We start from the raw sequence: 23,116 nt of genomic DNA on the forward strand, positions 1-23,116 counted from the left end.
GTACGTATATATTAAAAATCTCACGTGTTAAAGATTGAAAGAATATTGATAATAGAACTGAAAGCAAGCAGAAGACAGATATTTAATCGTAAAAAAAAATTTTTATGAATGAATTTTAGGATTTTGATGGAAATATATTTCCTATACATCTATATGAACATTTATTTTACCACAATAACATATTGGGCATTATTTTATTTGGTATTTAATTATAATGCCCATGTTTATATCTATATATATGTATATGTGTATGCACTCTATTGTAATAGTCCCGCAGGGCAACTTTGTGCCAGCATAATAAATTAATAATATTTACGATGCTGCGATAAGGCGGAACCTAAAAAAGGATGTAAGGCTCTGCGTCTATATTCAGGCAGTGCACAATTTATGCATATGAATATAGATTTCAAGCAGAGACAACAAAAGCAAATGCTTTTAATTGTAAACAAAGCAAAAATTATTTATGCAATGTTATTTTCCGTGCTCGGACCTCGTATAATTAGAGCAGCAATAAATATAGTTGAATGTTTAATGCAAGGCAAAATTATATACATATTTCAAATTTAAGCCCATTTTTCTCCTGTAAATATCCCAAAAGATATTTAAATATTTATTGAATACAACTTGCATTTGATTTGCGCAGATGTTGCATATAGGATCAAGTTACATTTGTACAGCGAATTAAAAAGATAACTAGAGATAAAGCTAAGGCACTTAACGGCGATCGGTTTTGCCGGTGCCTCGTTTGCCGGAATACAAATGCCGCGGCATTTTGGTGCCAATGAAACGATCCGCCTCGCCTTTGAGGCCCATCCGTGTCACCTTCTTGGCAATGTCGCGCTTGGCCCTGATTTGCGCCTTCTTCCGGATGGCAACATCCTTGATGCCGAGCGTGTCGCGCGACGGCGCACGCTTCAGCGGCTGTCCGGTCTTCTTGACAACCGCTGAGGCTTCTTTGTCGAGCAACGGCTGCTTGGGTGTTGTCTTGCTGCCGACGGCCACAACGCCACGGCGTAGATCCATCACGGATTTGGTGAAATTGGCATTCTCGCTGCCGGACATATCGACGCCCAGACCCTCCATGGTCTGCACCAGTTTGCTGACGGAACGATCACGCACCTTGGGCTGCTTGTTGCGCGGAATGATGGGCTTGTTCTTTCTGATTGCGAGACGCTTCTCGTCGCGCAGTTCGAAGCGTTTGCCGCGTATCTGTTTGGCCATTTCGCGAATCTCTTTGAGCGTCTCGTCCATGGACATGTCGGGCACAGTGTAGACACCGCCAGACTCTCGCAGACCTTCTTCGCGCTCCAGCTCCTCGAGCTTCTCGAAAATATCCGCATCGATGTAGTCGGCAATGTTGCGACCCTGCCAGAACTCTGGTATCACATCGTAGCGCTCCTCCTCGGCTATTTCCTCGTAGTTCTTCTTCAGATCGAGCGTATAGTCATCGCCCATCTCCTCCTCAATCTCCTTCTCCAGCTTGCGCTTACGTTCAGACTTGGCTGCGTTCTTCTCGAGGCGCGCCAAGGCCTGCTCGGGTATACATGGAGCTCGGACCTTATCGTCGCGTGGAGTGGGCATTGCCAAATGCAAACGGTTCAGTATGTTATCCACCTTCTTGGTGCGCATCTTTTGGTCCACGCGATAGGAGAGCAGGCGTTCGCAAGCCTCTGTCTTCACCTCCATAACGCCAGTCTCTTGCACTGTGGACATAAACATGACAGGCACCTGTTTATCGTCCTGCAGCTTGGTGATTATGGCTTGTCGCTCCGCGGGCAGATCCTCCAGCGATAATATGTCGATTTTGTTGATGGCCAGTATGAGCGGCTTGTTTGTGAACAACGGTTTGATGCTCTCGAACAGCTGTACCTGGTCCTCCAAGGAGTGGCCGCACTGCTCCGAAATGTCCATAAAGTACAGGACACAGGCACGCAAATGGGCCAAAGCGGTAATTGCCTGCATTTCAATAACATTACGCTCCTCCAGCGGATGGTCGAGTATGCCGGGCGTATCAATCACCTGCCAGCGCAAGTATTTGTAGTCTGTGTGACCCACATATAGGGATTTTGTGGTAAACGCATACGGCTGCACCTCGACATCGGCACGCGTGATTTTGTTAATGAACGAGGACTTACCCACGTTGGGGAAGCCGCAAATGATAATGGTGCGCGAGTAGGGATCAATAGTGGGCAGACGCGACAAATGCTGACGCACTTGCTCCAGATAAGTCAAATTGGAAGCCTGACGCTTCAAGATTGTGGCCATGCGACCCAAGGCGGCCTTCTTCAGCTGCTTGCAGCGGTACAAAGAGTCGCCGTACTTGAGCAGACGCACATAGTCCTTAGCCACACTGCAAAATTTAAATTAGCTATTAATCAGGATTCATTTGCTGAAGATTGTCAGTTAGCTTACTTATCCACCAAATGTCTGGCTGTGTTCAACTGACCCAACGCCAGTTTGTAATGGTCCTTGTCGTAAAGCACATTCATTAGATCTGCATAGAATGGATGCACATCGTCCAGTTTGGGAAAGTCCTGTATTATCTGCGAGAGACGATCGTGGAAATTCTGTTGCGTGTACTTCACCTTGCGCGTGTAAAAGGCACGAATACGCGAGATTTTGTAGCCCTTGTGCACGACTGTGGGTGTCTTACGCTGGGTTTTCGACAGCATAATGTCGATAAAGTCCTGGAAAATGGTATAAAGGGTATATTATTTACATATTGCGCATTTGTAAACATTTGCTGTGAGGTTATGTCGTTGGCACTGGGTGCTCCGACAGACGTACACAATTTGAAATGCTGCTACGTTTGCTTACCTTGGCTGGCGGCACCACCATTATCTTTTTAAAGTTGTACAAACTCATTTTTGTACTTATTTACTTATTTTCCACGGCAAATTAAAGGAAAATAAATGGGAATCGCTTGCAAAAACACCACGCGGTGTCTGCAACAAATTCCAAAAAGACCTGATATAGAGTCTAGAGATGGGTTAAAGGCGCGATAGTTAAAAATATCGCAAAATCTCAAAGAAATGAAGAAGTCGTGCAAAGGTTGGCAACATTCACGCTAGCTATCGAATATCTTATCGAAGGCCTAACCTTTATCGACGTATTACAGTAATTGGACTTATGTTGTTATGAATTTAATAGAATTCACGAAAAGCAAACAATTTGATGTTAATTAAGCAGACGAATTCGTTTAAAAACGTATTATTAAAATATGTTATCCAATTGAGAATAAGTATAAACGCTGCATTGCGATCTAAACGCCGGAAATAATAACATGCAATGTTGTATATTGTAGGATCATAGTTGAGCAAAAACTTTATGCTTTATTTAAAAATAAACAAGAAACTCTAACAAAATGCTGGACAGAGCGAGTGGCAAACCCTTCAGATGTGACCAATGCAACTATACGTCCAATCGTTCCTTTGACCTGCGACGTCATCAGCAGCGCCACGCCAGGGTGAAGCCCGTGGAAGGAAATGTATTCAAATGCAGCGAATGCTCGTTTGTAACGAAATGGAAGCGCAACATGGGACGCCACATGGAAAAGCATAAAAAAACTGCGCTGGCAGAAGACAGTCAGCTAGAGGATCAGACCATAGAGGAGTTTATAGTGGAGGTAATTGAAGCATCAGAAGCGGACGTCGACGAGGAGCAAGCTGCACCCGATCAATCCACTGTCACCATGGTTCTGGCTTCGGATGATATCAACGAGACGCCAAAAGATAAAAAGCTGAAACGCTTCAAGTGCGAACTCTGCCGCTATACATCGAATCGCGCCTTTGATTTGCGACGTCACGAGCAGACGCATTTTCGCATAAAGGTGGTTGATGGCATGGCCTACAAATGTTCCGAATGTCATTTCGTAACCAAATGGAAGCGTAATATGAGGCGTCACATGCGCAAGCACGAGGATCCCAGCGAGGAAGAATTAACAGCAGAAACGAATGAGCCCGAACCCGAGGAGTTTGTTGTGGAGCTCATTGATGCAGAGACATTAAGCTCAGATTTTGACATGGCATCCGAGACGCAATCCTGCTCCCAGGAGTGGTCCGCACCCGAAGAAATTCAGAGCGAGAAACGCTATAGATGCGACCAATGTGAATATGAATCGAAACGCGCCTACGATTTGCGACGACACGCGCAGATTCATGCAAAGGCAAAGCCACTGCAGGGCATAGCATATCAGTGCAATGAATGCTCGTTTATAACCAAGTGGAAGCGAAATATGAGGCGGCATATGGAGAAGCACAAACCAAAGCCAATTGAAGCAAATGTTCAGGTGGACGACTTTGTTGTGGAGCTCAAGTCTGTCGAGGGAGCTCACAATGAAAAAATAAAGGCTTTGGAATTGGAAGAAGATCCCGGGGTATTGCCATCCTATTGGATAGCGCTCCCAGCAGATGATACTTTGTGTTTAGATTCCGCTTCATAGCAGTTGACTCCCTTTTAGAAATTAGAGATTAAAGGCTGAGTTGAAGCCTTTGCTAACTATAAAAGTACAGATGTACATATGTATAAATCTATATTTAAAATTATATATAAGAAATTGCAATTATTTACAAATATTTTACTGGTAAACTAATGACAGATTATTGCCAATAAAACAATAAACAGAAGTACATATTAAAATTACTTATAGGTATTAGAGATAACAACGATAACATGACGTTATGCAAATGTGCAGATGCAGCGCAGTGAGAACACTGTGAAATGTCAACTTCAAGCCTGCTACAATGTATGCGCGACTAATTTCACATACACCTAAATTTGGGCGGATAAGTAGTAATTTAAATATTCCTGTAAGTCTTTTCTAAAATGCCTTATTAATTATATAACAGCTATTATTTAGCCGTATTAACAGATGCTTTAAATACATCGATATATCGTATAGAAAAGATTATCGATGTAAACTACATAAAAGTCGCAGTGACTAAAATCGATACACGGATGTTCATTCATCACTAGTTTCGATGAATTTTTTATATAGACAACCACACGGAATTGTTGCTTAAATTTGCTTTAAATTAACACAAATTGCTACGTCTAAGCACAATACATAAAGGCAAAACACAAATATTTTTATTAAAATGGCCGACGACTGGGGTAAGTGCACGTGGATGCGTCATCAAAAATAAAACGTGGGCGCTGCGCATGTGGCGCTCGTGGCGCCCCCCCTAACCCAGCAACCCCACCCCCGCTCCGCCCGCGCACTTTCGACAAGAAAGGAGACATGCATCCAACCTTGATATTTATGTATATTTTTAGCAAATTTAATTGGCGTATATGCACATATATAATAACCAAAAACATTATGTCTCTTATGATCTTGCAGAATCCGCCGCCGAAAGTGAAATTGTCATACGTCCGAATGCAGCCAACAATATAAACAAATGGGAGGGCGAGGACGACGACGAGGATGTTAAGGTGCGTACAAAGCAACTCGCAGTTAGCATATTGTTAACAAAGCAACACAATTGTTGCTGTTGTAGTTGTTGATCTGCTTTTGTTGGCAAGCGAAACGAGAAAGAGTTGTGCTCGTGACACGAGTGCGCACGACGTGTTCGTGGCAAAAAGTATGATTTCATGCGCTCGACACGAAAACTATGAATCAGCATCAAAAAATCTAATTGGGCTACAAATTAATTAAATATTTGAAGTTTAAATTATAGAAGATGATGAATACAACAATTTACAACGTAAAATGTTCTGCGAGTCGGTAATATTTTTAATTCTGCGTATTTTCGACTTGTCATTCGTGTTTGCCTCGAGTAGAAACAAATTCAACACGCTTCCATCTCTCGTCTAAACTTGTTTCTTTTTTATTTGGGGTATTTTGCTTTTGTTAAACAATTTTCACTTTCGCTTGGCCGTACACGTGGTCAGTTATTGCAATTGTACTTTGATACGCTAAACCAACTGATACTAACATTATTTTATATATTTAGGAAAGCTGGGAGGATGAGGAGGAGAAGAAAGATGAGGAGAAGCCCACGAAAACAGAAGCGCCAGTTAAAACTAAACCCAACAAGGCGCTGAAAGCGAAATTGGAGGAACAAGAGGTTTGGCCTAACCATTATTTGTTCATATAAATAAATCTATTTAAACCTAAATACTTAGCGCCTAATCGAGGAGGAGGAACAGAAACGTCTGGCCAACCTGACAGCCGAGGAGAAATTAGCGGAAAAGCTGCGTTTGCAAAAAATTCAAGAGGAATCCGATCTAAAGAGTGCCCTAGACACATTCGGTGTGACGAGTATAGGCGAAGGTCTCGACGCCTTCAATCCGGAGAGTAAAGAGGAGTTCAAGGAATTCGGTGCCACACTTAGCTGGAAGGTAGCACAGTACAGGGAATCCATACATTTTCCAGAATTCATAGAGGATCTGGTGCGCACTTTATGCGTAAACTGTGAGTGATCATTGCGAACACACAAATATATACCTTATACCTATACTGATAATAATTGTGATTTCCCCATCAAGTGAGCGCCGCTGACATTAAGAAGGTCAAAATGAGCGTGGAGAGCTTACACTCGGAAAAACAGAAAATGGAAAAAGCAAATGCCAAGAAGTCAGCTGCCAAGGCCAAGGGAAAAGTTTCGTTGCGTAAAGAAAGCGATGTAGGTCAATTTTCCATCGATTGGCTTCATTCATTAATTATTTATATTATCTTTATAGGATATTGATGACTATCAAAAGTATGGAAATGATTTTACCGATGATTACGATGACTTCATGTGAATAATAGGATCAATAGATAAACGCATATAACTAATTATTGAATATATATATATATATAGTTGCTTGTTGATGTCGAAGAGAGTTCTTCTTGTTAAAGAAAATTGCGCTGGAATTTAAATCCTTTTTTGTTGATTTTGAGAATGCTGTTCGAAGGCGCCATATTAATATACATATATGTACATTTAACTATAAGCATATATATATATTTGTATGACAGCACAGACACACCATTATACATACAGACATAAATGCATGTAAAAATTATATATATACATATATATTTAATAGAATAACTAAAGTCAAGTCAAGCAAGCAATCAAGAAACCTCAACGAACATTTTTCAGATTATAAAAAAAAAACACAATAAATTAGGTACATGAATGGCTTCTTGTAAATTCACTTTTGTATAATATTATAAAGCGATATTAAATTGTAAAACAAGCTCAAGTTGGGATTTTTCAGTTATCTGCATTGATCAAGTTTAAACTGTTTTTAAATAATCGTTATCGGCTCGTCAAAAAACAAAATTGATCGAATGAACGCTGCAGTCTATGGCTAACGATAATTTTCAGCTTGTGACGTCATGAACTCTTGCCATATTGCTGGAATGTTCTTTTGAAAACCATTAAAATGCAACTCTGTCCACTGAGTTGTAACTCTGGCCAGGCACGTGCATCTCTTCTTCTTGATATCAAACGTAAACATGACCGACAGCATAAGTGATTATATTGCCGGTACCAAATATAATTGTCAATTAGAATACAGTTATTATAACAACGACTACTTGTTATTACAGAAGCTGCCGCTAAGGAACTGCCGAGCTCTGAGGAAGAGGATGATATTGAGGACGAGGACACCTGTAGCGCTCAGGAATTGGCTACTCAATTTCGCACCCAATACACAAAGGACGAGGCGTCGTTGTCCCTGAAGCGTGACTATGTCCTGGGCTTATGTGCGGACCCCGGATTTACGCGCCTTGCAGCTGGACTGTCCAATACCGCTGTCAAGATTTACGATCTGAGTGCAACAGGCGCACTAACAGAAGTGCATGAGGAGCGGGTGCCCGCCTTGCCCGGCTCCGATAATACAGTCACCATCTGTGGTGTCCGTTTTCTGGAGGAGAATTCAAACACATTGCTGGTGGGGACCACGAATGGTCTAGTGCGTCTATTTGATTTGCGCGCCACGGGCGAACAGGCCAGATTTGAGTACAAAGTCAATCCTGAAGCGGAACCAGCTCTGCCGCCCGTGCCGGAGTGCATCACATGCTTCGATCGCAATGCCAACAGTCGCATCATCTGCTGCGGCACAGAGCAGCACATGGGCAATGTGTATTTGTTGTTCTATGACGTGCGCGAACGCAAACAGCTCGGTGTTTACTACGAAAGCCACGAGGACGATGTGACGGCTGTGCGTTTCCATGCCAGCAATCCGGATCTGCTGTGCACGGGCGGAACAGATGGCTTGATAAATGTATTTGATATCAAGCAGAGCGACGAGGATGAGGCGCTGTGTAATACCATCAACACGGAGAGCAGTGTGCATCGCCTTAATTGGCATCAGAATGTCTACGATCAGGATATTATTTCGTGTATAACGCACACCAACGATTTCAAGAGCTATGAGTGCATGGAAGGCGATGAGGTTATCTCCTTTGAACGATCAGACATTGTTGCCGGTATACGACGCAAAAATGCCGGAAATTTCAATTTGATCAATGCCCACAACCTGGAGGACGACGGCGTCTTTTTGCTGGCTGGCACCAATTTCAATCGAGGGTGAGTTTTGATCCCATATATGATTGCTCGACCCTCCCATAACTCTCTTCTTTATAGTGAGGTTCTGCGTTCCGTAACTGCTCCTGCCAAGGATACCCTCAAACCGCTTGCAAACTTTGTGGGCAACAAGCAAATTGTGCGAGAGAGTCTGTACGATGCGAAGCGTGATCTGCTTATAACTGGCGGCGAAAGCGGCATTATCTCCATCTGGTCACCCGATGCGGGCAGCATGATTAGCAGCAATAAATTAAAGAGTAAATCGATAGCGGCTAAGAAACACAAGAAAACGCCATACTAAAGACAAGATTTTATAATAAAAAAATGTGCTTATTTCTTATTTAAGTTAAACGAAAGTCTAGTTTAATTTCACATGTAGATTTCGCAGAGCAAAACCCGTTATACAACTGATACTTTGATTTATATTTCAATTTTCGCGCCATTTTGCCTGACGTTGCCAGATGTCGATGCTTATGCTGCTTCCTCAAATATTGCTTATGGGTGTTGCCACTATATTCACATATTCTTGCTCACGGACATTGTCTGCTTGTTTTAAAAACGTTACGAATGTTCTAAAACGTAAACGCGCTTACGACGCGTTTGTATGGCAACGTAATGATTGAAAGTGGATTTTCTTTTGAGTATTTTTTGGGGTTGATTTGAAGATGCTTTAAAAATCGATGCATATGTAAACAAGATGCGACATTTTCTTATATATGTATAAAGAAGCGCTATGTACTAAATAAATATATATAAATGGACTACAAATTTGTTTTAATGGGGATTCGAATTGTAGGCATAATATAAGAATCTTTGAGAACGAAAAAGTTGCCCGATCTGTATAGACACATATACACTACACCCTCTCTCTCTCTCTGTTGCTCTGCCACCCAGCCCGAAGTCACATTAAGCTCTGCTTAGTTAAAAATTAGCACATCCTTAACGCACAAGCAGGACGTATCCTGCGAGCACACATAATTTCTCAATTGCTTTCCATCTCGTCGCATTTCGAGGCCCAATTAGTGCTGCAGTAGGCATTGCAAATGCGTGCCCACAAATCGTCTAATCCGGTGCCACCGGAGCACCGGCAAGCAGGACCTCTCTGGCTAAATGTTGACAAATACAACACCTACGATACAAATAGAATTGCTACAGAAGTACCACCTAAAACGTAGCAGCGAAAGGCCTACTACTAACCGGAACGATATAATTTTCACAAATTTACGCCAGCCAAGCAAAACCCAACGGCAGGACTCGCTCGCTCTCTCGCTCTCTCTCTCTCTCTCTCTCTCTCTCTCTCTCTCCAGACAGCAGCAAAGCAGCAGGATCGCATCGCATCGGTCGGGATCGCAGGATCCGAATCCGAATCCGAATCGGTCTCCTCTCCACTCACCGTGGCTAATTGCTCATGAATAAATTGTTCGGTTTTCGAATTCCATTGAAAATGCGTAGGCATCTCTCTCTCTCACTCACTCTGTCGATCTCTTCCTATCTCGCTCTCTCTCTGCGAGTCCTGCGGAGCAACCAAAATATTATGGTGTTCCCTGCTGTTAGCGCACAGTCAGCGCGAATTTGCTGCGGTAAGTCGATGCTGCTTTTTCGGCCTCACCGAGTCCTGAGTCCAGAGTCCTGAGTGTCCTTTCTGCTCCTTGGCTGCGGCTCTCTGTCGTCGGTTTGTCAGCCTGTTTGATTTGACATGTTTGTTAGCAATGCTGACCCTGAGTTTGTGTTCCACTTTGATGTGATTCGTCAATGCGGTGGACTACCGGCTACCGACTTCAGACGCAGAAAACTCCGACTCCGACTCCGACTCTGACTCTGACTCTGGGTCGGCCTCTGCCCCAGCAGGCAATCTTGCGAATGCCCAACAGCGTTTGTTGGCGTATCTGTGTCGTTTTTTGTTTCTCTATTTATTTGTTTGTTTGTGCCGCTGTCTCCTGTTGCCGCTGGAGTGCCATTCGCTAGGCTCGGCATGGGCCACCAATCCAGCGAATCTCCCGTTGGGTTTGCATACCGCAATGCGCCGTATTTATAGTAAACGTAGCCGATCGATTGCGGTTCCGCCTAGCCATATCAAGAAGACCACGCAGTACAGAAATAGAACGAGAGAGGGACGGAGAGACAGAGAAAGAGACTAATATGAAGAATGGAGATTATTATGGTTTATAGACGGGCAATCATGACTATATTAAAGAAATGTATCCTTATATTATTGACACTTCAGAAAGACAATATATATTTATTCTTAATCAGTTTTAGCAGTCGTCAAGTTTTTGTTGAAACTTGGCAGAGACATAAATATGTATGTCGAAGTCGGCCGACGCGGACGGAACGACTTTATCATACAGCTGCCATTGGAATTGTGGTTTAAAAATAGAAATGTATCTTGAACAAAACGAATTATGAGCTTTAATTGGCTTCTAATTAATGAAAACAGTCATATTAAAACAAATCGTTCATATCATGACTCGCCTAGAATTAATTTGCATTAACTTAAGTTTGTATATTAAAAAAACATCGTGTGTTTAAATTTAGATATGCATATATTTTATTTATCTCTGCCGACGCAGTCAATTATTATCATCCCAAAGATATTTTCTTGCTTATATTTCTGGGCGCTATCTTTCGCATTTCTTCAGATTCTTTAAAGCTGTAAATCTAATATATTCTATTAGAGCTGGTTTTGGTTGCTGAAATCGAAACAAACAAAATTAAACAAATAATTAAATGAAGTTCTATCAATTTTGATACTGAGATACTTAGATATGTCATCTTTATATTTACATAGATACTTAGGTACTTTATCAATAGGATACCTTCACAGATGTGGAGATACTCATAGATACTACATCTTTAAAATACCTATGTAGCTATACATATATAGATACTTATAGCTTCCCATAGATACAAAAGCCTTAAGCTACCAACATAGGTACCGATATACTTTTAACTACTTGTAGATACTTTAGCCACAAGATACTTACAGATGCCGAAATTTAAATACTTTCACAGACACTGAGATACTTTTAACTATCCACAGATACTTCATTTACCTACCTATATAGCTACTTCCCATAGATACTTCATCTTTAAGATACTTTCCCACCCACTGAGATACTTATAGCTTCCCATAGATACTTAAGCCTTAAGGTACCTACATAGGTCCCAATATACACATAACTACTTATAGATACTACATTCGTAAGATACTTAGATACTTTATCTTTTAGATACTTAATCGCAACACTTCTTTTCAACACCTCTCGCCGCACAGGTATCTCTAGCTGGCCGGCCATTGAGCAAATCGCGTCCACCCTCCTCTGTGCTTGGTCTTGGCCCTAAAAAAGAAACCGCATGATTATGCGCCCACACAATATCCGACAATGGCTCACCTAATTATTTGGCTCGTGCTCTGCTCTGTTTTATTTTTTTTTTGTTGTTGTCGACAAAAAGCGAGCCAATTTTTAAACGATTCGTTTCTCTTTTTATGAGTTTTTTCCATTGTGCGCATTTTTACCAATGTTCGCTGCTCTACAAACCTCCTAATTGCGGCAGTCCGAGCTGTTCCTGCCGAGTCCTTCGCGTTTCGCGGACGTCGTGCGTCCTTTTTATTGCGCGCTCGCATTTCCACTAAAAGTTGTGCCATTTTTTTCCTCCATCTATATTTGTCCATTCTTTGCCAGGGCAGGCCAGGCCGGGGCAGGCCCCTTAGGTAGTTGTCCGGGAGGCGCGTCGCCTTTTTATTGGTGCACCTTCGGCGAAAATAGCGCGACAACCGCAGTCCTTCACAGCGAGTCCTTCACAGGGATGCGACCTGCCCAGGGGCATATACATACATATCCAGCTATGCAGCTGCTATAAAAAAATTAAAGCATCAAAATAATATACAAAAAATAATTGAATTATTCTTGAGCACATAAAAGAATATTCTTATAAGTTCTTCATCAGTTCATATATTTCTTTTTAAGCTGAAGCTGAAAATATCCCTGCTATAAATAGTGAGATATATCCAAATCTGTATTTTATAGCAACCCCAAGAAATTAAGCTTAAGGTCTACTCTCTTGAGGCTCTCCCGTCTTTATCTTCAGCTATATCCCAATGCAGCTGCTATAACCAAATTAAAGCACAAAAATAATATACAAAAAATAATTGAATTATTCTTGAGCATATAAAAGAATATTCTTATAAGTTCTTCATCAGTTCATATATTTCTTTTTAAGCTGAAGCTGAAAATATCCCTGCTATAAATAGTGAGATATATCCAAATCTGTATTTTATAGCAACCCCAAGAAATTAAGCTTAAGGTCTACTCTCTTGAGACTCTCCCATCTTTATCTTCAGCTATATCCCAATGCAGCTGCTATACAAAAATTAAAGCATAAAAATAATATACAAAAAATAAATGAATAATTCTTGAGAATATTCTTATAAGTTCTTCATTAGTTCATATATTTCATTTTAAGCTGAAGCTATAAATATTCCTAGTATAAAATGCCAGCCATATCCAAATCTTTCTTTTATAGCAACCCCAAGAAAGTAAGCTTAACTCTCTTGAGACTCTCCCATCTTTATCTTCAGCTATATCTCAATCGACATAAGGCCCTTAATTCTGCTCTATTTAAAGTTCTATATACGCTGAAAAGGTAAAAAAAAAAATAAGGTGAGTCTGTCGTTTTAGTCCCGTTTTTGGCATTGTTTGTGGCAAAAAGAAAATATAGTTGTCATAAATTTATGGTACGTTCGTTTTGGTGCCGTTTTCTTTTTGTTTGCGGCAAAGAAATGGTTCAAGAATTATGGTATACAATATGCAGATTTTTATGGGCTCTACGGCGGGCTTCGCGGAATTCCGGCCCTCGTGTCCTGTCGCGTATTCCGAGGACCCTCGTATTAGGAATGTAGATCAAAGTTTTTTGTTTTCATTGTGGCATTTTTTCGGGCTGCGCTAGTTTTTTTCCCCGAAGCCCGCGAGTGCTCTAATTTTTTAATTCTTCACGCATTTTTATGGCCGCCGGCAAAAACAGTGGAAAACATGAAAATCGTTTTCCACAAGGTTACTTAGCACCATTTATACAGCGTCCGCCTCTGCCTCTGCCTCTGCCTCCGGCTCTGCCACTCTACTTACCTGTTAATTGTGGCCATAATTTCCAGTTTCCAGCCACGTTTTTAAGGCAGCCCATACATATTTTTATTAGGGCGTGCCCTATATGCAGCACATTACGATCGTAAATCTTTTGGAACTGTTCGAGTCGACCGAAAATCCAAAAACTTAACAGAAACTCAAATTTTACAGCTGCTAGTCACAGTTTTTGAATGCTTTACAAATATTAGAATTTTTCAATATTATGTTAGTTAGTGTAATTATTTAGTAAGTAAAATTAACAATTTGTAATTTTTTAAAATTTATATAAGTATAAACAACGACTTTCTTCCTGTTTTATATAGAATTTTCGCTTATCAGCTTATCGCAGGGAAAATTGCAACTTCTCTTCCCATTTTGAACAGCAAATTTTCAGAATTCCTCGCAAAATCTTCGACAACATTGTTGTAGAATCCTCTTTGAACAAAGTTTTAAAAGCTGAAATCTGCTTATACATCATTTATTTACATTTATTTTATTTGTTTATTTTCTTATTAAATGGTTTTAGACTTAATTTTTAAATAAAATCTACTTTCTATCGTTCGGTAGGCTTTTAAGGGGATATGTTTTATATTATATTAAATATTATAAAATAATGAAAATAAAAAATATTATTTTGTAATATAATTACCCTAAACACGTTTGCCGCAGCGCAACTGAAATATATCGGAAGAGAAATATTTATGCAAACAAAATTGTTTTCATTTTTGATAAATAAAACTCCGCACCTCGCAACAGCTAAATAAATATTTAAAAATGGAAAGGTCGCCAAAACAAACATGAAAACTAAAAAAATTATAATAAAATGGAAAAAAAGATTCTGCTTCAAATAGCCATAGCCTAATCGGTGCAGTATTTTTTTAAGCTACATCCCATACAAAAAGTGAAGTCTATATTGTTTTTGTAAGAGAATTCGAAGAGAGAATTCCTACAAAAAAAAACGTAACATAACTTTTTACTCAGGCATTTTCCATTTTTATGTTCTTAGTTTAAGAATAACTTAATGTTTAAAAATATATTTGTGTATATATAAATATTGTTAATGTACAGTTTATATATATATATATTAAAAAATTTAATATTTAATTATTATTGTAATATGAAATATATATATATTATTAGATAATTTTTATGATATTTTTTTTATCATGATATAATATACGAAATATAGATAATTCTTAAATAATTACACATAAATATAAGTATATATGTTGATTTTATATAAATGCACTTGTGAATGTATGTACATGGTCTGTGTGTGTGTGTGTATGTGTGTGTGTGTATGTGTGTGTGTGTATGTGTGTGTGTGTACTTCCCATAATCAGCATAATCAGCGAGATCGGCGCTTTGTTTGCCAGCACAAATGCCAATAAAATGGCAAAAGAGCAACAACAACAACAACAATAGCAATAGCAATAGCAACAACAACAAAAGCGACTTCCACGTAGTTAGGTTTCAGAAAGTGTTCAACTTGGCTGGGACTATGGATGAGATCGGGTGAGGGAGGGGTCAGTGGGAATCAGGTAATGCAGCTCACTTTCGCCTGGCGCAAAGTGAAAGGTTAGAGAGATGTCGCTGGCCCGGTCGCTGGTTGAGCCAGCCAGCCAGCCAGCCAGCCATAAAGGGTATTTACTGTCGATGCCGCAGTGTCGCGTTTATTTGCTTTTGGTCCAGGCAAAAGGGCGAAACAAAAGCGCATGGAATGCACAATAGGCAAGGTTGTGGGTAGGGTTTGTCGGTGGGCAAGGCTTGGGCTTGGGCTTGGACAGCGACTCCGGCCAGGTCGGGCAGGGCCGGGCAGGTAGATCGACAGTCGGCGAGTTAATGCAAATTGCCGCGCAATATAACCCAATAATTTTAACTAACTGGGAGAGTTACTTAGTAATGCATAACAATGAGCGCAGTTGAGGCTGAAACAGCAACAGAAACAGAAACTGAAATTGAAATGTTGCTGCCAAGGGTTTTGGCATTGACTAGGACTGTGTCCTGGGCTGTGTATCCTGTAGCCTGTATCCTGTGCGTTAATCCGTTTGCCATCAGCGACATTATTAGTTTTGCTCAGTTTCACTTTCGCTCTGCGGATACGAGTTAGATTTTATTGCAGCATCTTGAACAATCGCTCGAACTTGGAATTGGATGTGGATTTTGGACACATGCTGTGCTGTCATTGCTCTAGTTTTGGCCCAAATGGGCTAAGGTGATTTAGGCCGAAATTGTCATTGTCTTACTGACTCGCTGACCGGGTTACCCTCACTTTCTGCGACTTTCGATTTAACTTTCAGCAACGACTTTAACTCCCTTTTCGACTTGGACCGGACTTTCCACAGGCCACAACATTTTGTTTATTTGTTTATACAGTGGATTAGAGAGAGAGAGGGTGGGAGTGAGAGAGAGAGAGGGACTTTTGGCGAACGGCTTTGGGCGCGCTGATCCACACGCATTTTCATTAGAAAGCCATAAAAACGCATAATTATGGCAACAGGGATTAGCCACATGTATATGACATAATTAGCGGATTCTGAAATTGGGTTATTTTTGCCTTCTTTTTTCCTGGGCCAGCTTAACCCTAAGCCGCAGCCCACAGCCCACAGTCCTAGCCTAGACCCGCGCAGGTAACGGCCAGGCGGACAGCTCAATAGCTTACGCAAGCAAAAAAAACGTAAAACAAATGTACAACTTTCAAGTTGGCAGCACTTTAGACCCAGCCCCCCGTCGCCAGTGCTGCCCCCCATGTTAGTGCGCTCTGGGTACAGTTGCGCCTTTAGGCAACATGATTATATCATCATAATAAATGTTTGCCGCAACTAAACTGAAACTTTTCAAATTAAGTTTCAACAACTGCGCCCCCAAAAGTATTTCATTGTTTATGCATGTGCGGCTCTGTGTGCGTGTATCTGTGTGTGTGTGTGTGTGTGTGTTAGGGTGTGTGTGTATGGGCGTTGTCTAAAACTTTTGCTTTATTTGCCCAGATAAAGTTCATTTACTGTTTAAGCTGTGACGCTGCCCGCTTCCGCTCCCACTCCATGACCCTCTCCCTCTCCCTCTTGCGTGGAAGTGTGAGCCCGTTAAACGTGCGGCATAATATTAAGACTTCATAAAAGAGCAAATTATTCGGCTGCCTCTGCGATCGATATGGCAACCTCCACCAACACAGAGGAGAGGGGGATTCGCTCGTTCTCCATCTCGGTCTGTGCATTATGCCATATCATTCTTTTGCCTGATGAAGCCGATAAAATCCCATTATTAAGGGGGCCACTCACGTCTCGTTCGCACCCGTGGCGCTGCCCGCTTGCGGACAAGCGAAACAAAAGATTCGCTCATACGCTATGAATATATGAAATCGCACTCGCCTCTCCCACTGAGCGCGAGAGCGAGAGAGCGAGATGCTGCTGGCGCTGCTGCTGCTGCTGCTCCATGATAACTTGATTATGGCTAGCAGCGGCTGCTGTCGCTGCCTTTTCCTTGGACCACCGCCAGGCTGTGCATTATCACGCTTTTGCCTTGGCTCTCGTCCTCGCTGCCTTTTTTTATGTACCATTGTTCCGGCATCGTAATTGCCTTCATCGTCGCATAATTGTCAGCCAGCAGCCAGCAGCAGCCGTAAGCAGCGGCAGCGGCAGCACCACAACATTAGCACCATCGTTCATTGCAGCCCGTCAGGCAGTGCGAGGCAACGGCACTAGCAGCAGCCAAACTGCACAACTATCGCCGTCTCGCTTGCGCCTGGCGCATAGCGCTGCCATTGGCTGTGCGCTTGCCTGCGGCAGCCATTGCTAGGCGAGCTGGTATAAAAGAGAGCCGGGGTAGCTGAGAGCGACACACTTGAGCTGTAACCATCGCAGAGTCAACATCGTCGCTTAACCGTTTTGACCGTTTTCACCGTTTAACCGTTAAGTCGTTTAGTCTGCCGCACTGCCAAGTCGAGAACTGAGACCTGATCAATTGGAGAGAGAGAGAGAGATATTATATATATATATAGCAAAATGCACGGATATCGCAGCTACAACATGGAGAGCCATCATCACGACGGCAGCAGCAGCGCCGTTGACCAGAAGCCGCTGGTCGTCGATCTGATCTCAACACAATACGGCAAACCGCAAACGCCGCCGCCTTCGCCAAATGGTAAGTGCCACACACAAACTGAGCGCTGCTCCCCACAACAGCTTGACTAACTCCCCGCTCTTCTTCTTTTCCCCTTTTCCTCGCAGAGTGCCTGTCCAGTCCGGACAACTCGCTGAATGGCAGTCGGAACTCGGAGATACCCGCTGATCCGTCGGTTCGTCGCTATCGAACCGCATTTACACGCGATCAGCTGGCGCGTCTCGAGAAGGAGTTCTACAAGGAGAACTATGTGTCCCGGCCGCGTCGCTGCGAGCTGGCCGCCCAGCTCAATCTGCCCGAGTCCACGATCAAAGTGTGGTTCCAGAATCGCCGCATGAAGGACAAGCGCCAGCGCATCGCCGTCGCCTGGCCATACGCCGCCGTCTACTCGGATCCCGCTTTCGCCGCTTCCATACTGCAAGCGGCCGCCAATAGCGTGGGCATGCCCTATCCGCCATATGCACCCGCTGCCGCTGCTGCCGCCGCCGCTGCCGCTGCCAATCCCATGCTGGCCACTGGCATGCCCACGATGCCCGTGCCCGGCCATTCGCCGTATGCCCAGTACCGTTATGCGCCGTATCACATTCCCGCACGGCCGGCACCGCCGCCAGCTCCGCACATGCATCCGCACACGCACACGCACACACACACGCATCCGGCCATGCAGGCTGCGATGGGCTATCCGGCGGCCATGCTGGGCGCCGCTGCCGCCGCCGCAACGATGCCGCCCAGCTATGGAGGCCAGCAGCTGCAGCTGCCCAAGACCCAGACGCCGCCGCTGGATCTGCAATCGTCCTCATCGCCGCACTCATCCACGCTCTCGCTGAGTCCCGTCGGCTCCGATCACACCAAGGTCTTCGATCGCAGTCTCAGCCCGCTGCGCAGCGCGCACCCCTCCGCCTCCGCCGGCGCCGCCATTCACACCACGAGCAGCCCGCTGCCGGCGCCCGGTCTGCTGATGATGCCCAGCGCCAAGCGGCCAGCGTCGGATATGTCGCCGCCGCCGACAGTTCTGGCGGAGCCGAAGCCCAAGCTATTCAAGCCCTACAAGACTGAGGCGTAGGCGTAGGCCACGCCCATAACCGCTGAACCGCACCCCCCCCCCCCGCGCGCTCCCCCCGCTCGATTGTACAAATTAGCGTTAAATTGTTGTGTTTTCATGCGTCGCCCCTCCCCCTTCCCCTTCCCCTCATCTGCACAGTGTGTGGAAGCTATTTATCAGTTGTACATAAATTGTAAACTAGTTTTTAGTTTTAGTTAATTTTAGTTAATATTAAAACGAAATCGAAAATCAAAATAAATCTTCTAAAACTTAAACGAAAAATAATTCCGTTGACTTTTCAATACCTGGGCGGGATTTTACCTGCGCAGTTGATCCTGTGGAGAAACCTTAGAGCAGCAGCTGCTCGAATCCTGCTGCTGCTGCTGCTTGACCTCGAGAGTGCGGCACACGCTCGGCGACCTTCGGCACGGGGAGGGCGAGCGGGGGGTGCATGTGGCACAAGCCCAAATTGGTTATTAATGCGATTAGAGAGAGAGGAGAACGAGGGAAGGCGAATCGAGTCGAGGCGCAGCGACTCCTCCTGCTTGTCACACGCAGCGCATCCTTTGCAACCTTGCGCCGTGTCCTTGCCACTGACAGCATGCCACATTTGCCGCTCGGGCCACCCTGCCACGCGTCAGGTTGCATGCAGCCATTGTCATTGTCAATGCACATCCAGTGTATCCTCGCTAATTAATTGCCGCATCCTGCCGTGCTTGTTTGCCTTTTACCAATTGTCATAATTGAGAAATCATCAGCACAAGGACACAAAACAACTGGCCCAAAAAAAACAAAAAAAAATCGAAATTCCTATTTAATTGCCCGGCCAGGGGAAACATGTGTTTCGAATGGTTCAAATTGTGCTCAAAGGGTGTCAATTGCTGCGCTTATCAACACCAGCAAATCCCGTTTAACTCCATTCCGTACCCTTAAGCATAGATAAAGTATCTGTGTTGTCTCCCTCTATCAAAACATGTTTTGACAGCGCATAAAAAATGTGCTCAACCCCTTTTCGATTCCTTTTTTTTTCGGGGGGGGATGCAGTTGGGAATCTCTGCGCCAAGGCAGCCAAGTGGCAACATTTTATGATTTGATAATAACAGATAGCGCACACACAAAAAAGCAAAACAAGTAGAGTATGCTCGCCTAGCAGCTGCCCTGTAGTTAGCTGCTCTCCTTTCAGAATCCTTTCAGGTCTGAATCTGTTTTTCATAAGGTCTTCTAAGCTCCGATTTATGCCTTAAAAGGAGAGGAAGCCAATCGATATTTATCGATTTTCAGGAATTGAGTTAAAGTTGTTGTTGATATAAAAAAAACTTGATCCTTCTGAATTTCTAAATTTTAAATTTGATATGCCCAGCTCTGGCAATCTAAAGGACATGTTTAACAGTCCAAGTTTTGAAACCGATATTTATCGATTTTTCTGAATTAAGTCGAAGTTTTTGTTATTATCAAATAAACTAGATCCTTGCGTTTGTCTAAATCTCAAATTTGATACACCTAGCTCTAGTAATCTATTGAAACATTATTATAAGACCAAGTTTTAAAATAGATAAATATCGATTAGTTAGTTTTGCGTGTGATACATCTATAGACTACATAGATCGAAACAAGGCAGACGGAGATTGTCTGAGCTTTTAATGCTTATGAAGAAGATTTATTATGGGATCGAAGAGGTGTCTTCATTATACCCCTTTAAAGGCACATTCAATAAGTAAAGGGTATCATAAAAAAAGAGCAGCGAGTCGACCCTGGGGACCTGGCTCAGGGGTCCCTGGGTCTAGTAGCAAGTAAATTAAAAAGCGCAAGCGGAACGTTTGGCCTCAAGTGTGGGCAGGGCTGAGGCTGGTGCGGGGTGAGGGGTGGTGCGGGGTGTGTGTTGAGGGCGGGGTAAACAACTCGATTAATTCCTGTTTAGGGGTGTGACTTGCCCGGCTTGCAGGTTGTTGTTGATAATTAATCATGTGGGGATTAAGTTGTGCACAAATATCAACAGAGGCAGGTTTATTGAAAAATTATGCGCCATAAAAAATAGAGAAAGAGTGGGGGGAGGGGAGGGGAGGGAGACAGGCGAATTACAAGCGAATTGCTGTGGATTAGCGAGCAACAGCTGCTGCGACACAGAACGGGGGGGGGGGCATAAAAAAAAAGGTCGGCTTTTTAAAGAGTTAACAGATTTCGGATTGCCAAACAAAATAAATGCGATATTATTATCAATTAGGCGGCCGTATCTAATTCCAGACGCGATTCGCTTTTATTGCGCTCAATCAATGGCATTTGGCACTCGAATGAATGGCTGCCACTTCATGAGAACTTCTGCTCCCACAAAACACACACACACACACACACACACGCGCACAAAACAATGCATAATTCAATAGCTCAAGGCCCAGCCCAAACGCATTTATGGAGCTGTTACCTCACCTCACTTCTCTCCCCCCCCCCCCTCCTCCCGAGATGTACAAACAAAATTAAGTTTTATTGGTGCGCAGTCGCCGCTGCGATGATGCGTGAGAGCTGCAGATGATGAGTGGGAAATGAAATTGAGCCCAGCTGAGACACCAGGCCCCCAATCCCTAAGCCCAATACCTAAAACCCAAACCCAGCCTCTGTTCAATTCTTGAGCCTCTTTATAGAAATCTATGCAAGCTAGCCATAAAATGGGGTATGCTGGTTTTGTGCCAGGCTGTAGATTCATTCCCATATTCCCTTTCCTGCGATAACTTCTCCTATTTACACTAGATCGATAAATTTCGATTTTGGCACATGATCTTGAACTTGAGAACTATCAGAGCTAGACATATCAAATTTGCTGTGTAGGTTCTTTTATGGTATATATAGATTGGGAATATTTCACTTGCGGGATATCTCTTGCCGTTGTCGCAGAAATCGTAAAAAAACGAAGCTTTAGTTGTATAGCCTTGGGCCTGGGTATATACACTTATTTGTATACCATCTTTAAGCCCTGGAAATTTCATCTAAAACAAACATCAAAGACCCGAGTTAACTAAGATAGAATTTACCATAATGTGGGTCTATCGAAAGAGGAAGACAGAAAAGTCCTGAGGAAACCTAAAATGCTTACAATAACAACTCCACAATTTTATCAGGATATCTGCCAGTCGGGCATACCCGACTAGAGCACTCTTACGGCTTTTCATGTGTGTTATTTTGTTTTGTTTTTTCTGATTTCTTTTAATAGTGAATTAGCACCTCGCACTGTCGGCCTGTCGATGTTTGAGTTGGCTTTATGGCCATCATCTGGCCGATTGTTTGTCTCTCTCGCCCACTTTCCACAACCAAGACGAACCGACATCGAACCGAACCGTCGGCATTCGCACAAAAGCCAGCTTTGTGTGTGTGTCTCTTTGAGTGTGCGTCTGGGCCGGGCGACCGCAATTTAGATATCCACAAATCCATAGCTTTGCCCCGCTCTTTATGATGTACGAAATTCACACTAAGTGTCAATGAATATAAAGTGATCATGGCACAGTCACAGTCACATTCACAGTCACATTCCCGGTCACAATCACAGCTGTTGCTTGGCGTTCGGCGAGATCTGAGCCCGCTTCAATGTTATACAACTAGCTTCATTCCCAGCTTAGTTGGCCCATTCATTTCCAACAGGAACAAAGCTTAATAAAAACCGCCCAAAAAAATTAACACTACACAACAAAGTTGGAGCTAAGGGCGCATAAATACGCATGAGTATAAAAAGTAGTTAGTTTAAAATAATGGAAAGCAGATCAAGTAGGACTCTACTCTAAAATATCTGGCCTATGATATGAGCTAGCTATGGGAAGCTAGATAGATAGATAAATATAATATCATTTATAAGAATATATATATAATATTCTTAGAGAATTTTCTTTGGAGATTTTTCAGATATCTAAAACTGGATAGATGTGCATAAAAGATCATTAAAAAGAATAAAAATAATATTCTTGAAGAGTTTTCTTTCGCAATTTTTCATATATCTATAACTGATTGGTTGAAAAATCTATAAGACTTTGAATAGAGTTTCTTTAGAAGGTAGATTATTAACTTAGTTTTAAGTGAGGTAAGCCTAAGGCACAGACAGATAACAAAAAATTAATATACATCTCCAGAATATATAAATCTATCTTAATTTTAAAATATAGCTTAGATCTATGAAAATAAAAGAACTCTCTGCGAGAAAAATGTATATAAGAAATATAGAAATAAATATTTAAATCTTTTATTTAAATGAAAGCATTTTCTTTGGCTTTCAAAAGGCTTTCGCAAAAGCATATGAATACCAGAAGCTACGATTCAGGCCAAACAAATAATAT

General features: G+C 42.6%; 5 protein-coding genes across 5 annotated transcripts; 4 read left to right on the forward strand and 1 right to left on the reverse strand.

The window, feature by feature from the left end:
* Positions 1–572: 572 nt before the first annotated feature.
* Non1 (nucleolar GTP-binding protein 1) lies at positions 573–2,975 on the reverse strand. The gene is made up of 3 exons (XM_064684228.1): positions 2,818–2,975; positions 2,413–2,687; positions 573–2,350 (listed from the first exon to the last, which is right to left on the reverse strand). The coding sequence occupies exons 1-3, from the start codon at positions 2,863–2,865 to the stop codon at positions 715–717; spliced, it is 1,959 nt and encodes a 652-aa protein (XP_064540298.1). The 5' UTR covers positions 2,866–2,975; the 3' UTR covers positions 573–714.
* Positions 2,976–3,086: 111 nt separating this feature from the next.
* Positions 3,087–4,625, forward strand: LOC135429765 (zinc finger protein 507-like). Its single transcript, XM_064684229.1, has 2 exons — positions 3,087–3,241; positions 3,305–4,625. Exon 2 carries the CDS (start codon positions 3,365–3,367, stop codon positions 4,439–4,441), a length of 1,077 nt encoding a protein of 358 aa, XP_064540299.1. The 5' UTR covers positions 3,087–3,241; positions 3,305–3,364; the 3' UTR covers positions 4,442–4,625.
* A 328-nt stretch (positions 4,626–4,953) lies between these two features.
* On the forward strand, positions 4,954–7,194 carry eIF3j (eukaryotic translation initiation factor 3 subunit j). Its single transcript, XM_064684311.1, has 6 exons — positions 4,954–5,112; positions 5,342–5,433; positions 5,955–6,068; positions 6,127–6,415; positions 6,490–6,626; positions 6,685–7,194. Exons 1-6 carry the CDS (start codon positions 5,097–5,099, stop codon positions 6,745–6,747), a joined length of 711 nt encoding a protein of 236 aa, XP_064540381.1. The 5' UTR covers positions 4,954–5,096; the 3' UTR covers positions 6,748–7,194.
* Positions 7,195–7,334: 140 nt separating this feature from the next.
* Positions 7,335–8,878, forward strand: LOC135429834 (WD repeat-containing protein 89). The gene is made up of 3 exons (XM_064684310.1): positions 7,335–7,481; positions 7,544–8,525; positions 8,583–8,878. Exons 1-3 carry the CDS (start codon positions 7,451–7,453, stop codon positions 8,821–8,823), a joined length of 1,254 nt encoding a protein of 417 aa, XP_064540380.1. The 5' UTR covers positions 7,335–7,450; the 3' UTR covers positions 8,824–8,878.
* Positions 8,879–17,529: 8,651 nt separating this feature from the next.
* Positions 17,530–18,824, forward strand: eve (even skipped). Its single transcript, XM_064684295.1, has 2 exons — positions 17,530–17,782; positions 17,869–18,824. Exons 1-2 carry the CDS (start codon positions 17,644–17,646, stop codon positions 18,822–18,824), a joined length of 1,095 nt encoding a protein of 364 aa, XP_064540365.1. The 5' UTR covers positions 17,530–17,643.
* The last annotated feature ends 4,292 nt before the right edge of the window (positions 18,825–23,116 follow it).

Source organism: Drosophila montana, unplaced genomic scaffold (genome assembly GCF_035044405.1).
Source record: "Drosophila montana isolate Dmon_TW-CO22-7 unplaced genomic scaffold, ASM3504440v1 contig_2716_1, whole genome shotgun sequence".
In the NCBI taxonomy this organism is placed as follows: Eukaryota; Metazoa; Arthropoda; class Insecta; order Diptera; family Drosophilidae; genus Drosophila; species Drosophila montana.

What these genes read in the sequence shown, in the direction of transcription:
- LOC135429765 (XM_064684229.1), top strand. Translation starts at nt 3,365, where the DNA reads ATGCTGGACAGAGCGAGTGGCAAACCCTTCAGATGTGACCAATGCAAC.
- Non1 (XM_064684228.1), bottom strand. Translation starts at nt 2,865, where the DNA reads ATGAGTTTGTACAACTTTAAAAAGATAATGGTGGTGCCGCCAGCCAAG. An exon ending in TGGTGGTGCCGCCAGCCAAG is followed by an intron (nt 2,688 to 2,817) that starts GTAAGCAAACGT and finishes ACCATTTTCCAG; the next exon opens with GACTTTATCGACATTATGCT. An exon ending in GCCAGACATTTGGTGGATAA is followed by an intron (nt 2,351 to 2,412) that starts GTAAGCTAACTG and finishes TAAATTTTGCAG; the next exon opens with TGTGGCTAAGGACTATGTGC.
- eve (XM_064684295.1), top strand. Translation starts at nt 17,644, where the DNA reads ATGCACGGATATCGCAGCTACAACATGGAGAGCCATCATCACGACGGC. An exon ending in GCCGCCGCCTTCGCCAAATG is followed by an intron (nt 17,783 to 17,868) that starts GTAAGTGCCACA and finishes TTTTCCTCGCAG; the next exon opens with AGTGCCTGTCCAGTCCGGAC.
- LOC135429834 (XM_064684310.1), top strand. Translation starts at nt 7,451, where the DNA reads ATGACCGACAGCATAAGTGATTATATTGCCG. An exon ending in CATAAGTGATTATATTGCCG is followed by an intron (nt 7,482 to 7,543) that starts GTACCAAATATA and finishes TTGTTATTACAG; the next exon opens with AAGCTGCCGCTAAGGAACTG. An exon ending in GGCACCAATTTCAATCGAGG is followed by an intron (nt 8,526 to 8,582) that starts GTGAGTTTTGAT and finishes TCTTCTTTATAG; the next exon opens with TGAGGTTCTGCGTTCCGTAA.
- eIF3j (XM_064684311.1), top strand. An exon ending in ACGACGACGAGGATGTTAAG is followed by an intron (nt 5,434 to 5,954) that starts GTGCGTACAAAG and finishes TTATATATTTAG; the next exon opens with GAAAGCTGGGAGGATGAGGA. An exon ending in GCGCACTTTATGCGTAAACT is followed by an intron (nt 6,416 to 6,489) that starts GTGAGTGATCAT and finishes TTCCCCATCAAG; the next exon opens with TGAGCGCCGCTGACATTAAG.